Below are 16,242 nucleotides of genomic sequence, written 5' to 3' on the forward strand. Positions count from 1 at the left end.
CAAATTATTGTTCTGAGAGTTTGTCCTACAAGAACATTGACACCTATAGATGCCATATTTACGGGATGCCCACACTACCTCTACTGTTCGTAATTTTGGAAAAACTGAAACCATCCAGATGTCCACGAATAAGGAGACAACATGCCTGTCATACCCCAGGCCCTGTGGTGTTAGCCATGCTATTATGGTAAGCAATCACACCCTACAGGCTTTATTTCTTTACGACTGGACATTTTTGCAAATGTACATATTTGAGTAAAAGCAAAACTTAAAAAAAAAGTGTGCTTTGCCCTCCGCCAATGCTCTGCAGCGCAGCTCTGTCTCTCCCTCAGCACCAAGACCCTGTCCTCCCAGGCACTGTAACTGGCCTAATTATGGTCATTAGATACTCATTACCACCAATTACAACAAGCTCATTTCCGGTAGGCTGTTCCAGAGCATCTCAGATGTGCTCCTGGGCACCCTCAAGGGCCCTCAACTGGCGACTGGGAGGCCTCGGGGACCAGGAGCTCAGCTCAGGGACACTGTCTGCTTGAGGCACTTAGAGGAGGAGGTAGGATCTAAAATAAAGCCCCCCAAACCCACACCCAGGCCAACAGCCAGAGTTCCTTCTGTTCCCAAATTACTGAAAGCGATAAAAACCCTGGTAAATCAAACAATGAAAGGAAATTGTGAATATCAACACATTACGTTTGTTTTTAAAGAAGTAATATGGAACTGTTATGGGCTGAACTGCATCCCCCTAGTTCACCCGTTGCAGCCCTAACTCCAGTGTGACTGCATCTGGAGACAAGTCTTGTGAGGAGGTGATTAAGATGGAATGAGGTTGTAAGGGTGGGGCCCTCACCCTAGGACAGCGGCCTTCCAAGAAGAGGAAGAGAGCCCTCCCACTCCCCCAAGCTCCATGTGAGTGCAAGGCAAGAAGGTGGCTGTCTGCAAGGCTGGAAGTGGCCCTCACTAGGAACCGAATTAGCTGGCACCTTGATCTTGGACTTCTAGCCTCCAGAACTGTGAGAAAATAAATGTCTGTTGTTTAGGAATCCCCAAGCAGATTAAGATAGGAACATGATCCCAAGTTGTTTTCATTTTTCTCTCCTTAATGGAACAAAGACATGGCTACTGGGGGAGATGGAAGGCTCAGAGGGGAAGCCTCCTTCACCCTGACTGCCCCCATCCTGTTTGCCTATCCCTTCGCCCATTCAGGAGTGCTCTTGCTTGGCAGCAAGACTGTGTTCCAGCTTCCTCCTGTGCCAAGGTAGGAGACTGGAGAGAGCCATCTCCAGGGCCCATACCCACATGGGAGGAAGTCTAGCCCATGAGTTGAGCCGCAGAGACCTCAGATGCCCCTAACTGGCCTGACCACATGGCTCTGAATGTGTCACCCTGCAGGCTGCAGCTCCCAGCTGTGAATGGAGCTGCCCTGAGCACCCAACGAGATGGGATGATGCAGGACAGGCCTGCCTGACCTGGAGCTTGCCAGGGTGCAGGACTCAGCAAAACACTGACCTCCCTTCCTCCCTGCTGCCCTCAATGGGCAGGGCCCTAGGCCCTCAGAAGCCTGCCCCCCTCACCCACACAGCGGGGTCTCCACCACCCAGTGTCTGGAAGGATGAAGCTGAGAGAACTCGGAATAGAAAGATGCACTGAAGCCAAGTGACAGGTGGCAACTAAACTGCTTTCTGAGGGGCCCTTGGACAACGGAAAGTCCAAGCCTGCTGCTGGCACCTCATGGTTAGGGTCTGGAGCTCAAGAATCTTGAGAACATGCTGAGTACCCACAGTCACCCTCATCTGGTCACACCAGTCCCCACATCCATCTGCCCATAGTGCCAGTCTGGAAGTGACAGTACCAGTGTCTTTGCAGTCATGGGTGAGAATAATCATCAGGAAGAAAAGCTTGGGGACTTCCTGCTTCCAGAAACCTTGTGATGTTTTTTTGAGCCCTTAGTGAGGGCTAAGTGCTGGGCATAAGCTGCGGCTTTGGGGTGACAAGTGGCTTCTGCTGCCCCCAGGGAGCTGCAGAGCCTGGGGTTCTCCTGCCAATACATCATGGCAGGAACAGGGCATCTGGGGCAGACCCAGTGTGGTCACTGAGCCCTGGGCTGAGGTTAGCGCTCCTGTCCTCATTCTTGGGACTGAACTGAGCTCGACTGGCTCCAGCTTCTCTTGCAGTCAAAGAAGCAAAGGTAATAAGGGAATTCTACAAGGAATTCTGGCAAAGGGCTCACCCCAGCAATCACTGTCATCTTTTGTGAGAGTGTTTCCTCCCTCACACAATGCCTCTGATATTGGAGAACATAGAAAGGGGTGGCAGGTGGTAAATTATCTTCTGTACCTGGACCCAATTGTTTAAGAAAAAACAACAACAACAACAACAACAAAACTCAAGGAACTCCAGCTATAGGGAGGTCCCAGGGGCTTGTGGTTGCTCTTTCTGCTTCTGTCGCTCCTATCTCTTGGGTCTCCTCCACATCCTTCCCTCAGGACGGACACCAATGGAGTGTGTACATGGGACCCAGGAGTCTTTTCTTATCAGGGTAATTTCAGCTGATAGGCCAGAGGTTTCCCAGACTAACTCCGCACTCACCGGGGGACCCGGGAGACTATGCACACTCCTTGGCGGGCTCTGACTGCAGAGATTAGAGGATCAGCACCTTCCTGCCCTGTCACAGAAACTGGACTGATCCAGACTTGGTCAGTGGCAATTGTTGCTGGTAATGGGCAGTTTCTGAGCCCTAATGCCTGCGTTAAGGAGCCGCTGCTGCGAACACCCCATCAAGCCACAGGCTGGGGCCCCCCCCGCAATGCCCCCAGTGTCCCTACCTGTAGCCCGTCGCAGTTCTTCCCTCCTGCAGCTCAGAAAACCTCTGCCAACCCTGCCCTTCTGGAACTGCCCTCCCTCACCCACTTTCCTGCTCCTGGCTCCAGAGGCCAAGTTCCTCCCACCAAGATCTGTAAACTGTAAAGAGCCAGAGAGTAACTCTTTTGGGCTTTGGGGGCCATGGGGTCTCTTGTCACTACTGCTCAGTCATCCTGTAGCACCAAAGCAGCCCCAGACAAGAGTAAACAAATGAGCAGCTGTGTTCCAATAAAACTTTATTTCCCAACGCTATGGTCTAGTGATCTCTGCTCCAGAATAGGCATGTCATGGAGCCTAATATGTACCTGAAGAAGAACCTGTAAGCGTGCAGGTCCAGGTAGGTCAACACGGTTGTATTACTGCCTTCAAATGCCCTTTCCTTGGGGACCCCTCTTGATCCTTCTCCCTTCTAATATGGGTGCAGTCCAAAGGATTTTAGCTTGTTTAGTTCAGTTCCAACCTAGATCAGGACTCCTCAAAAGGTGGCATCTGGGTTTGTCACCTGTCCACGGAGAAGACCATACAGACAGAAGAGGGTGCACATAGAAACTTCTGTAGCAATGTGATGGAGCAATTTTGTCTGTTGAATCGAATGAGACTTTCGGGCTTGTTATTTTGTATGTCTGCTTTATTTTCCCTTTCCTTTTCCCAGAACTTCATCTTGCTTGTATTTCACACTGGTACTGGGCGGTGGTGAGCCAAACCCTCCTCAAGGCCAGAGCAGACTGAGCCTGGGTCACTGCCAGAAGCTCTGACATGTCCCTGAGATGTCCCAGTCTCAGATCCAAGCTCTGGGGTTCCATAGGAACAGTCCAGAAGTGACCCTCTTGGGAGTAAACCTATTTCCTCCCCCATGTTTGCAGGATTCCTGTGTTTCTGCATCATTATTGTCTTCAGTGTTGCGGCAGAGATGGGGTGTCATCTGGAAAAACCCTATGGAAGATTCTTGGATCCTGGAGATAAGAAACTGAGAGAAAGTCCTGTGTGCAGTAGAAAGGTTCACTCCATAAGCTCCCATCAAGGGGATGCAGAGACGCTAAATGAAGAGCAGGACCACGTTTTAAAGAAGAGTGATCCATTCCCACGGGAAAATCCATCTACTGGGGAGGCAGACCCCTCTAACTCTGAGAACGCAGGCCCGGTGACATGGCGAATGTGGCAGGAACACAGGCTGTGGGTGCTGTGTTGGATTCTGGGAGCAAAGGAGTTCAGGCAAGCCTTCACAGAGGAGGAAGACCAGGTTCCCTGGCCCAGCAAAGGACACCTCAACCAAGGCAATAGTATGGGAACAGGAGTGGGGTTTCTGAGTGCCTGGGGGGCCATGGAGGTGACAGACAGGTTGGGAGAGGCCTGATTGAGGAAGGGGCACCTGTGCATGCAGGCGGGGGCTGGGCGGTGTGAGGAGGTGGCATGGAGGTGAGGGAGACCAGGACAGCGGGACGACCAGCAGGAGGCCCAGGGAGACACTAAGGAAGGTGAGGGGCAAGAATAGGAGGTGACCTGACTCTCCCAAGGGAACCCGAGTCCCACATGTCCTTCAGAATCTGGCCCTGAGAAGCTCCCTGGCATCCTCCATTGCGGCTTGCTCCCCTCACCCACTCAGCTCCAACATCGCTTCTCTCTGGCCTGGAGCACCAAGCCATTCCTGCTTCTGAGACTCTTTCCCAACAAGGAAGGGAAGATGTGCCATCAGGCAGGTAGAGGCCCACTTCTACTCAAGGCCCTGAAGCTGCAGGTCTGTCTCTATTATTGTTATGTGAGACTACCCTGCTCGCTAAAGACCATCACTGTCTGGTTTGCTGTTACCACCCAGCTCCCTGGAACATGCTTGGCCTCACAGAATCATGTTCCAGAAATAGGAACTTCTGCTAAGAAACCTCTCCCAAAAGGCCACCAGGCCATTTTATGACTACCAAGCTCTCAAGGAAGACAGCCCCTTTCTTCAACACACTGCTGCAGAGAAGAGACCCCGGAAAAGCCAAACTCACCATAAAGAGGCCTCAAGACAGGAGCTCATAAGGAAATCACGACACAACCTCATTCATGCAGAGATGCATGACTAATTGTCTAACTAAATGACCAGCAACCCGAAGCCAACAGCATCTACGTACATGTATGTGCATAAATATATGAATCGTCGCCCAGAGGATTTATATCTGCATACAGGTGTTTTCAAACTGTGTCAGTGTAAATCATCAGTGGAAATGAAAATCAGTGTAAAGCATCACAGTAACCTAAAGGAGAAAAACCTCCGCTTCTGATCCCAGCGTCCTGGGATCGATCCGCAAGTTGTGCTCCCTGCTCAGCGGAGAGCCTACTTCTCCCTCTCCCTGCCGCTCTGCCTACTTGTGCTCTCTATTTCTCTGTCAAATAAATAAATAAAATATTTAAAACAAAACAACAACAACAAAAACAATAGCCACTAACGATAAAAACCCTTAGCAAACCGGGGTGCCTGGCTGGCTCAGTGAGTGGAACATGCAACTTTTGATCTCAGGATTGTAAATTCCAGCCCCATGTTGGATGGAGAGATTACTTAAAAATAAAATCTTAAAAACAAAACAACAACCCTTAGCAGACCATGAATAGAAAGAATCCTCCTTAACCTGATAACAAGCATCTCCCCAGACTGCCTGGCACACTCAGACATACTGGGGACCCTTCAGAAGCGCTGCGGCAAGTCAGACATGGACAGGGAGGCCTCTCCTCAGCCCTGTCCTCAAGTGCTGGTGGAGAGGAGGCGAGAGGAGCCTGGGAGGGACAGACGGGCAGGGTAAGGACAGGAACTGTGACCAACTCAAAGGGTGAAGGTTGTCCCTGCAGACCAGAAACAAAAGCACGAGATCATTTTAGTCAATGGCCAAACCCTAAGAAAAAACCTGAACAGGGTAACAGACCCTGCAAGAAAGGGGTGCTTTCCAAGAATCTGGGTCCATACTAAGGCCTTAAAGCTCCTGGCTCACTCTTTTTTGGAGGTGCACCTGCAACTAAAACCCTTCAGGTTCTTGAGCTTTTTAAAAAGATGTGTATTGGGCGCCTGGGTGGCTCAGTTGGTTAAGCGACTGCCTTCGGCTCAGGTCATGATCCTGGAGTCCCGGGATCGAGTCCCGCATCGGGCTCCCCGCTCAGTGGGGAGTCTGCTTCTCCCTCTGACCCTCTTCCCTCTCGTGCTCTCTATCTCTCATTCTCTCTCTCTCAAATAAATAAATAAATAAATAAATAAATAAATTTATAAATAAATAAAAAGATGTGTATTATTTTAAAGCAATCTCCACACCAATGTGGTGGGGCTCAAACCTATAACTCCAAGATCAAGATCATGAATTTGCAATTGCAACAGACCCAACTGGCTGACAAGGAAAGGGAAATGAAGGTAAAAAGCCCGCTGGATTACTCAAGCCTGACAGGTCCTCGCCAGGCCAATGAACAGTGGTCAGGAAATAACAAGACGTTCCCTTATGTTATCTATTATTTACATTTACGTCTCTGAAAGGCAGCCAGCTGTGCTCCTGCAGCAGAGACAGTTCCTTGGCCCACGAGCAAGGCTGGCCAATACAGGTCTCCGGGACTTTTCGTTTCTCAGGAGACAGTAAGCACAGAACCGACCAAACCAAGGTATAGATGTGCACTTACGACCAGCACAGGGACAGTGACCGCGTGGAGAAGACAAAGCAGGTCCCTGAGTCAACTGCCCAAGATGCCAGGTGGCTTTTCAGGGCACTTCCTCTGCACACTGGGTCTAAGCTGCCTGTCCATCCACAATCCAAGAGCCAATGTTTTTCCAGAAGTTGGCCCTCAAGTTCATTTGGAGGCAAAGCCTGACCCAACCAGTGTGTAAGAATGTTCCTGCTCTGGTGCTAAATGTCACCTTTGGAATGCAGGCTCTGCCTCAGGAATCATCAACACAACATGCCTAAAATCCAAACAATTCTGAATTCTGTAATGCATTTAGCCCCAAGGGTTTCAGGAAAGGAACCGGGCCAGTATTTGGTCCTCCCAGCTAAATCCCAAACTCTTCAAACATGCTTTATTTTATTCTTTTAGGACAGCTCCTCTAGACGCCAAGAAGAGGGAAGGACGCAGGAGGGAGGGTACACTCCTGGGGGGGGGGGGCGGTCCTTGGCCTTCAGAGAGCTCTGCGGGCAGGGATGCCCAGACATCCCTGGTGTGGAAGATACTCCAGTGTCCCTCCCACAGGCCAGAGGAGATAGTGGAAGGCAGTGAAGTGAGGCAGTGCTTCCAGGTATGTCTGCCAACACAGGGTTTATACACAGGATGGCTTTCTTCTCAGGATGACGTGAACAATAGCCTTGTGTTCTAAGTCAGGCTGCGGACACAATCTTCCTGAACCCCATAAGGTGAACAGGATGAAAAGGATTTCAATTAATAGGTATCAGTCACCAGAAACAGTTCTTCATTCAACAAAAACCCAAGGTACATGGCACTGTGTGCCGGGTACCAGGACAGTCATAGAACACAGTACACCTGGACCCTGAGCTCACTGGAGGAGACAGATGGCAAAGGCCCAGAGCCATCATGGATGCAGTGAGAGCAGTGGGGACACAGATGGCACTTGGGGCTGGTGGGTGCGGGCTGGGAGGCACAGGGAGGGTTCCCTTTCTGAGCCAGGACAGGGTGTGGAAGGGCAGCACGCAGCCTGGCTGTGGGTTACTGGGGTGTGACCTGCTCTCTCCAGAGGTTCACTCTGCTTATCTCTAAAACAAGAGGAAAGTCAGAGGCTGCCAGCACGGTGGTACAATAATGCCAGGAAGCTCGGAGCTACTGGACTGCAACCTGTGCTCCAACAATGCGCACTGGGCTTTCACCGCTCTGCACGGGTTTGGTCTTTACCCTAAAGGCCTGTTGCAGACTTTAGCCAGAGGGGAATGTGAAGAATATGTGGGTTAACTCAAGAAGCAGACATGCTTTGTCCCTGCATGAGGAGTCCCAGGAGGCCTATCTCTCAGGATCACCAATAAGGTGGTGACCCACTGGTGCCAGTGTGCAGGATCAGGGCCCTGAGTAGTTTTCTTTGGGCTAATACTGGGTTATTCCCGTCACAAGACTGGGAGAAGCTGAAGCATAACTGAGATCTTGTTTACTCTCCTGCCACTCACATGTTGGACACACAGCGCTCCCACAGCTGCACTTCCTACTGATGAGAAAAGACACTTGGCCACAGTGAACTTGACAACTCAGCCAGCCCACGTGGAGCCCAGCTCATGGCAATTGCAGATGGCCTGCAATTTTCAAGGCTGAGTAGTGCTGGCCCATTCCTGTGGTACCACGCCCCAAAACACATTATGCAGTCCAACGTTTGAGCCAGTTGGTAGAAAGGAAGCATGAGGGAGAGGAAGAGAGAGAGAGAATCTTAAAAAAAAGAGAATCTTAAACAGGCTCCACGCCCAGCGCAGAGCCCAACGCCGGGCTCCATCTCACAACAGGGAGACCATGACCTGAGCCAAAATCAAGAGTAGGACGCTTAACCAACTGAGCCACCCAGGTGCCCCTTAAAAATTGTTTTTAGTACTGCTAAATTCCATATTTGCAGAGCTAGGTTGTCGTCATTTAAAAAACCTCAGCGTCCCACACATCCAAGGAGCTATGATGACAGAGCCAACAGCTGGGGGCGGTGGGGAGCCCCAGAAGGGCTGTTTATACCCAGGGCCAGGCGGGGGCTGGGCAGGGGGACAGCACACCCTAGCAAGACCCTGGCTGATTTTTTTATGAGGGTGACCAACGTCACACAATTCAATAGTACTAAGGAGCATGTGATTATCGCCAACGTCTCCAGGGGATGGACATATGCTGCCATGGGCAGTTTCTTCCCGCCCACAGGACTCCGGGGTTTGTTGCTCACTCAGTTGTAGGAGCGCTGTTTATCCAATTCATATACAACACAGAAGGGAGTGCTGTGAGGGCCTGAGGGTAAACTTGTTGAAACCTGCAAAATGCCCAACCTTTGCACTTCAATTTACTAGAAGCCATAATATCTGCTCCCCATAATTTAAATACAAAACGGACAAGACAGGCCATTAGACATTCAAACACCTTTGGGAGGCACCTGAGTGGGAGCTCAGCATGGGATGTCACAGCCTTGAGGGGGCATCTATGGAGGAGGGCGAGTTGGCTCTGGGCAAGAGGGCATCACATGGGAGCTGTCCCAGCAGTGACCTGGTGGGGGATGGGAGTGGGGGCTGAGGGTTGAAAGGGGTTCACATTAGGGAGGAGGATCGGGTATACGTGGGGTGCAAGGAAAACTGAACAGATAAGTAAAAGTACTGAGGATAATGAAAGCGGAAATCTAATTGTGAGGAAACATCAGATAAATCCAAATGGAGGGGTCTGCCTGTGATCTTCCAGATGGTCAAGGTCATGAAAGTCAAGGAAAAATGGGGGCTTGTCACAGAGGGGAAAAGACCAAAGGGACATAACTACATGTAACACAAGATCCTGGCCTGCATCCTTTTCTATAGATTATTGGGACAACTGACAAAGCTTGAATAAGGTCAGGATTCCATGGTAGTGGCATATTAATGTCACTTCCTGACTATAAGGGTTGTCCTGGGGGGACAGAGGAAACTCTCTTGTTCACTGGAAACACACACTCCAGTGTGCAGGGGTCATGGGCATCATGGCAGCAACCTATTCCCTGACAGTGCAGGAAGAAAATGTATTTGCACTGTTCTTGGAACATTTCTGTAAATCTGTTGATTATTTCAAAATAAAAAGTCAAACATGCACAAGGAACCTATGAGAACAAATGTAGAACGAAAGCTTCTTGGTTACAAAGTGCACTCGAAGGTAAAAGGATCAGGAATGAAATATAGCCCAGTCTGGCTTTTATGAGAAAGGAAAGTGTTGGTAAAGACAATAGATAAAATGTTGGCAGCTAGCTGGGTTGGGAGCAATACCATGAAGATCGCCATGAAGTATTTCTTTGAACTAATATGGTTCCCCACAAACGTCAGTCCCACAAAATGAGCAGTTCTCACCAAAGTGTGAAGGTCACAGATGATGAAGAAAGACTGAGGAACCGTCACAGATCAGAGGAGACTAAGGAGATAGAATGACTAAATGCAATGTGGGAGGCTGGACCAGAAAAAGGGCATTAGGGCAAAGACTGGGGAAATCCGAATAAAGCCCATTGTTCAGTTCAAGAGCACTGTACCAAGGTTAATGTCCTGGTTTTGATCATTGCACTGTGGTTCTGAAGGTGCTGACCTGAGAGGAAGCTGGGAGAAGGGTACAGGAGAATGGGCTGTACTATTTTTTAACTTTTCTGCAAATCTAAAATTAACTCAAAATAAAGTTTTGTGGTTTTTGTTTTGTTTTGTTTTGTTTTTTGTTTTTTTAACAAAAGGATTTGCAGTGGCAGAAGCCTCCATGGGGATTACTCTCAATGCTTAAAACAAATAAAATAAAATTGTTATTATTCTACTTTTCTAATTCTATCATCTTTTCCTTTTCCAAAACAACTGAATGCCACAGTGCCTCTTAGGTCTTGCTTAAGAACAATGCAGCTGCTTGTTACTCACTGGCAACAGTATTATTCCAGATACAAACTGCAAAATACAAGGATGTTATACACCAGAGAACAGGCCCTGACAAGGCAGAAAGGAAGCATGTGAACCATCCACTGAGGGAGATGGGACAGGCGTGACCGTCCATGACACACATCAGGCTGAGCCAGGACCAGAGGGGCATGGTTGTCATGGTCCTGGACCCACAAAAAATGTCTTCTCAATGGCCTACCTGTCTTTTCCTTGATCTCACAGAGCACACTGAAGAGAGCTGGCTTCATCCGATGGCAATTCAGAGCATGCTTTCTGAAAGAGAAAGCACCAGAAGAGTGTGTTGAGAAAGAGAAGTTATCCTGTCAGTTCTGTTGAAGGTGGTCCTTACGAAGTTATAGTACAAAAGCATTTCATCCGAATTCCATCTTGCAAAATTCAAGTGGAGCAATATACGAATACTCAAACCGCTTCCCTTTACGTGTAGACTTTTATTTTTTTAAAAATATTTATTTATTTATTTGAGAGAGCGAGAACGAGAGAGAGAGAGTACATGAGGGGGGGGAGGGTCAGAGGGAGAAGCAGGCTCCTCGCTGAGCTGGGAGCCCAATGCGGGACTTGATCCCGGGACTCCAGGATCATGACCTGAGCCAAAGGCAGTCGCTTAACCAACTGAGCCACCCAGGCGCCCTACATGTAGACTTTTAAACAGTGCAAATTTAAATAATGCGAATAACTCATCAAGAGCTATGAATTTTCAAGGTCCAGTGATTTAAAAGCTGTGTTCGCACTACTGCCCCACAGCATCACTTCGATGCATAGCAGAAACCCCAGCTGTCCTACCCTAGGGTCACGAGACATTAATTTACGAGGTGTTTACTGAACAGCCACCATGTGCCATATACCATTCCAGGGTCACAGACACAGATGAGATTCCCACCCATGTGGCAGTTAAGATGGAGGGAGTGAGAGACACCAAACACACACACAAACAAGACAACTATGAGCAGCGGCAGGTGCTTTGTGGCAACCAACAAGAGTGATGGCTCGAAGGTTTATTGGAGTTTGCATGTCTCTGACGTGACATCAAAGCCGAGATTGGAATGACAAGGAGAAGTCAGGCAGGAAAAGAGAGGCTGACGAGAGTAATAATTTAGGTAGAGGAAACGGCCAGTGCAAAGGCCGAGTGAGAACACACTTGGTTTTTTAAGAGCCCAGGATGCTACAGATTAAGGGGTGAGGGAAAGAGCCATGAGGTGAAGTTAGACAAGGGGGACCACCTCGAAGAGCCTTGTCAGTGAGAGAAATGACTCTGGCTTTTGTTTGCCTGTGATGGGAACTGTGATTGGCAGAAGGATAGCCCCCCAAGATGTCTACGTGCTGATCCTCAGAGTAAGTTACAAGGGAAAAAGACCTCTGTGGGTGTGATTAAGGTTAAGGACCCTGAGATGGGGAGATGAGCCTGTATTACCCAGATGGGCCCTATCTAATCACACAAGTCCTTAAAAGTGGACAACTTCTTCCAGCTGTAGTCAGAGAGAGAGAGAGAGAGACGGTGACCTAGAGTCAGAGACACTATGCTGTTGGCTCCAAAGATGGAGGAAGAAAGTACAAGCCAAGGAATGCAGGTGGCTTCAACAGGCTGGAAAAGGCAAGGAAATGGGCTCTTCCCCTATTGCCTTCAGAAGGAAGGCAGTCCTTAGAACACCTTGATTTTAGCCCAGGGAGATCCATGTTGGACTTGTACCCTACAGAAATGGAAGACAATAAATAAATTTGTGTTTTAAGCAGCTAAGTTAGTGGCGATTTGTTACAGTGGCAACAGAAAACCATTACAGGGAGCAACGGGGATTTTACAGAGCAGTTATCACATGATATGAATTGCATTTCTTATTAGTGTTGATTTTTTTGATATGTAATTCACATACCATAAAATTCACCCTTAAAAGTATACATAAAATTCAGTGGCTCTTAGTAAATTCATGATGTACAGCCGTTACCACCATCTATTTCTACAACACTCTCCTCACCCCCAGAAGAAACCCTGTTCCCGTCAGCAGTCATTCCTTTCCCCCTCTTCCTCCCACCGAGCAACCACTAATCCTTCCGTCTCTATAGTTTGTCTCTCCTGGACATTTCATACAAATGGAACCACACAGCATGGGTCCTTTTGTGGCTTGCACCTATCCCATAGCATGTTTTCACAGTTCTTCCAAGTTCTTGTATACCAGCGCTTCATCCCTTTTTAGGGCCAAACAATATTCCACTGTATGGATATGATTTGTTCATCCATTTATCAATTGATGGACATTTGGGTTATTTCCACTTGGGGCTACTATGAACATTTATGTGGAAGTGTTTGTGTGAGCACGTGTCTAGGGAGAGTTGCGGGGTCATATAGTAACTTTGTGTTTAACTTTCTGAGGAAATGCCAAACTTTTATAAAATGGCTGTACCATTTTCCATTCCCATCAGCAACTTATGAGGGTTCCAATTTCTCCACATCCTCACCAACACTTGCTATTGTCTTTTTTATTATAGCCACACCAGTGGATGTGAGGTAGTAGCTCACTGTGGTTTTGATTCGCTTTTCTCTAAAAACTAATGACACTAAACATCTTTTCATGTGTTTATCAGCCATTCTTCTTTGGGGAAATGTCTATTTAAATCCTTGGCTCTTGGGTGCCTGGGTGGCTCAGTCGGTTAGGCGTCTGCCTTCGGCTCGGGTCATGATTCCAGGGTCCTCAGCAGGGAGCCTGCTTCTCCCTCAGCCTGCCTCACCCCCTGCTTGTGTACTCTCTCTCTGACAATAATTTATTTAAAAAATTAAATTCTTTCTTTAATGGGGTTGTCTTTTTACTGTTGAGTTGTAAGAGTTCCTTACATATTCTGGGTACTAGACTCTAATCAAATACCTATTATTTGAGTTGTCGAGTTGTCTTTTTACTTTCTTGATAGTGTCCTTTGAAAAACAGAGTGTTTTTTTTTTTAAAGATTTTATTTATTTGAGAGAGAGAGAGACACAGAGAGAGAAGGAACACAAGCAGGGGGAGTGGGAGAGGGAGAAGCAGGCTTCCCGCGGAGCAGGGAGCCCGATGCGGGGCTCGATCCTCATGACCTGAGCCGAAGGCAGACGCTTAACGACTGAGCCACCCAGGTGCCCCCAGAATTTTTCATTTTAAAGAAATCCAATTTATCTATTCTTTCTTTTGTTGCTTGTGCTTTAGGCATCATATCTAAGAAACTGTTTAATTCAATGTTACAAAGATTTATGCCTGTGTTTCCTTCTAAGAGTGCTACAGGGTTAGCTCTTACTCTTGGGTATTTGATCCATTTGAGTTAACTTTTGTATATGGTGTTAGGTAAGGGTTCAAATTCATTCTTTTGCATGTGCATATCCAGTTTTTCCAGGCCATTCCTTGAAGAGACTATTCCTTCCTCCACTGAATGGTCTTGGCACCCTTGTAGAAAATCAACTGGCCCTATATGTATGGGTTTATTCCTGCAACTCAACTCTATCCGTTGATCTACTCGCCTATCTTTAAGTGAATTGCATTTTTTAAAATATTTTATTTATTTATTTGACAGAGAGAGACACAGCAAGAGAGGGAACACAAGCAGGGGGAGTGGGAGAGGGAGAGGGAGAAGCAGGCTACCCACCAAGCAGGGAGCCCGATGCGGGGCTCGATCCCAGAGCCCTGGGATCACGACCCGACTCCCAACAACTGAGTCACCCAGCTGGCCCGTGAATTGCATTTTTAAAAGATCACTATGGCTGCTCTGAGACCAAAATGGAAGGCGAGGGATGGAACCAGGAACACAGTCTAGAGGCTACTACAGCTGTAATAGTCCAGAAATGCTGCTGGCCTAGTTTAGAGTTATGGTAATAGACATAAAAAGTAGATAGATCTTGGGCCGCCTGGCTGGCTCAGTCAGTGGAGCGTTTGACTTGATCTTGACATCCTAAATTTGAGCCCCACATTGGGCAGGAAGCCTACTTTAAAAAAAAGAAAGAAAAAAGTAGATAAATCTTTGACTTCACTGATGGAATCAACACGACCTTCTAAAAAAGTGGTGTGGGATTTTGGGGAAAGAGGAGATTCAAGGATAACTACTAGTTTTGGGCCTGAGCAACTAGATTAAAGGAGATACCATTAACTACTATACGGGAGACTGGAAGGCAGCCGGTTTAAGGAAGAAGGGTCTGGAAAGCAGAGCTGTGCTTTGATCAGGTTACACGTGAGATACCTATGAGCTATCCAAGAGAGGTATCAAGTAGGTATCAAGCCGGGCACATGGACATGGGACTCAAGGTTGGAGATAAGCAATATAAAGATGGGAAGTCCTGGGCATAAAGATGGGAAGTCCTGGGCATAGAGATGGCACTTTAAGCCACAAGACTTGAGGAAATCACCATAAGAGAGTGTAGAGAGGGGTCCATGTCCCAGGCCCAGGCCCATGGACTTATAGAAGTCAAGAAGAGAAGAGCCTACAGAAGAGACTGGGACTGAACTGCCATTGAGGAGGAACCAAGAAAAACAGTTTCAAGGAGAGAAGAGCAATCTGTGAAAAATGCTTCTTAGAGGGAAAGCAAGAAAAGAACCCAGGAGAGACCTTGGACTTAGCAACATGAAGGTCACTGGTGACTCAGCAGAGGGAAGAGAAGGTTGGGAAAGAATGGATGGAGGAGGGGAAGTGGAAGCAGCAACGACAAACTCTTTGATATTTGATCATAAAGGAGAGTAAAGAAATGCAGGAGGTGCTAATAGAAAAGGTGTGTATTAAGCAGGTTTTTTATTATCTGTTTTTTATTTATTTACCACGCTGCCCTCATGTTCACAAGAATTATTACTTCATCTCTGCTAGTCAGCTGGAGCGTTATGGACCTTCTTTCCTGCCTCACATTCATGTTATGTCTTCCTTCCTTCCTTCTTTCCTTCTTTCCTCCTTCCTTCCCCCCATCTTCCCTTTCTTTTCTTTAAGTATGCTCCATGCCCAGCAGCGTGGAGCCCAACGCGGGGCTTGAACTCCTAACCCTGAGATCAAGACCTGAGCTGAGATCAAGAGTCGGGCACTTAACCGACTAAGTCACCCAGGCACGTGCAAGACTCTGATGGGTGGTCTGTCCCACCCCGGATTCCTTACTCCCTCTCCTGTTCCCTTTAAAGCATTTACTATGGCTTGCCTGGGCATGAGGAAGGCCTCAACTTACTGTTTTCAGAAACCCCAGGCCCACACTGTACTTGGCACACTAGCTGAGCAAAGACTTGCTGAACTGAACTGAAGAAAAGGTAGAAGCTATATATGTCAAACTGGCAGAGAAAAGAAACAGAAAGTTTGAAGGCAGAGCTCTGACGTTTCCAGACTTAAACTGGAGCAAATAGAGAAGTCAAAAATTGGGGTGAGAACTGCTGGATTCCACCATCAAAGAAGGTAGCAGAAGCCAAGGGAACACAGAGCTCTGCTGGGAGCCCCTCTTCTTGGTCTCTCTTCTAGGGCCGAGGACATAGTGGGTACCCATCCACTCTTGGAATGAGGAGAATTGTTCAGGGGTTTAATAGTACTACATGAGAAGAGAGAAATAAGATCAAAAAAGATAATGGCCAAAGGACACTAGATTTGGGCAGGAGGAAGTCATGCATAAAAGAGAAAAACTGCGTTAGAGTGAAAAAGAACAAGAGCCCTTAAACCACTGGGGGGCTCAATCTGAAAGGCGATAAATGAGCGTCTCAAGACACTTCTGAAGAAAAGATGGTAGACAGGAGCTAATGAATATTCTGATCCAGGGTCAATACCTTAGAAAGGTTTGAATACTTTGAGAAGTACTTATACAAGGAACAGAACAAACTTTATGCTCACTCCTTGTTTG

The 16,242-nt window shown here is 47.8% G+C and overlaps 1 protein-coding gene across 8 annotated transcripts in view; it reads right to left on the reverse strand.

Moving 5' to 3' along the window:
- PBX4 (PBX homeobox 4) overlaps positions 1–16,242 on the reverse strand; it is a 50,583-nt gene that overhangs the window by 10,816 nt on the left and 23,525 nt on the right. For all 8 annotated transcript variants that reach the window (XM_073901040.1, XM_073901043.1, XM_073901037.1 and 5 more), the window contains exon 2: positions 10,615–10,688. In XM_073901040.1, coding sequence (XP_073757141.1) covers positions 10,615–10,663 — 49 coding nt within the window. In that variant the 5' untranslated portion in view covers positions 10,664–10,688. The remainder of the gene's footprint in view (positions 1–10,614; positions 10,689–16,242) is intronic.

This window comes from Callorhinus ursinus, unplaced genomic scaffold (genome assembly GCF_003265705.2).
Source record: "Callorhinus ursinus isolate GAN/ISIS: 27379988/994484 unplaced genomic scaffold, GSC_fseal_2.0 scaffold15, whole genome shotgun sequence".
Lineage (NCBI taxonomy): Eukaryota > Metazoa > Chordata > Mammalia > Carnivora > Otariidae > Callorhinus > Callorhinus ursinus.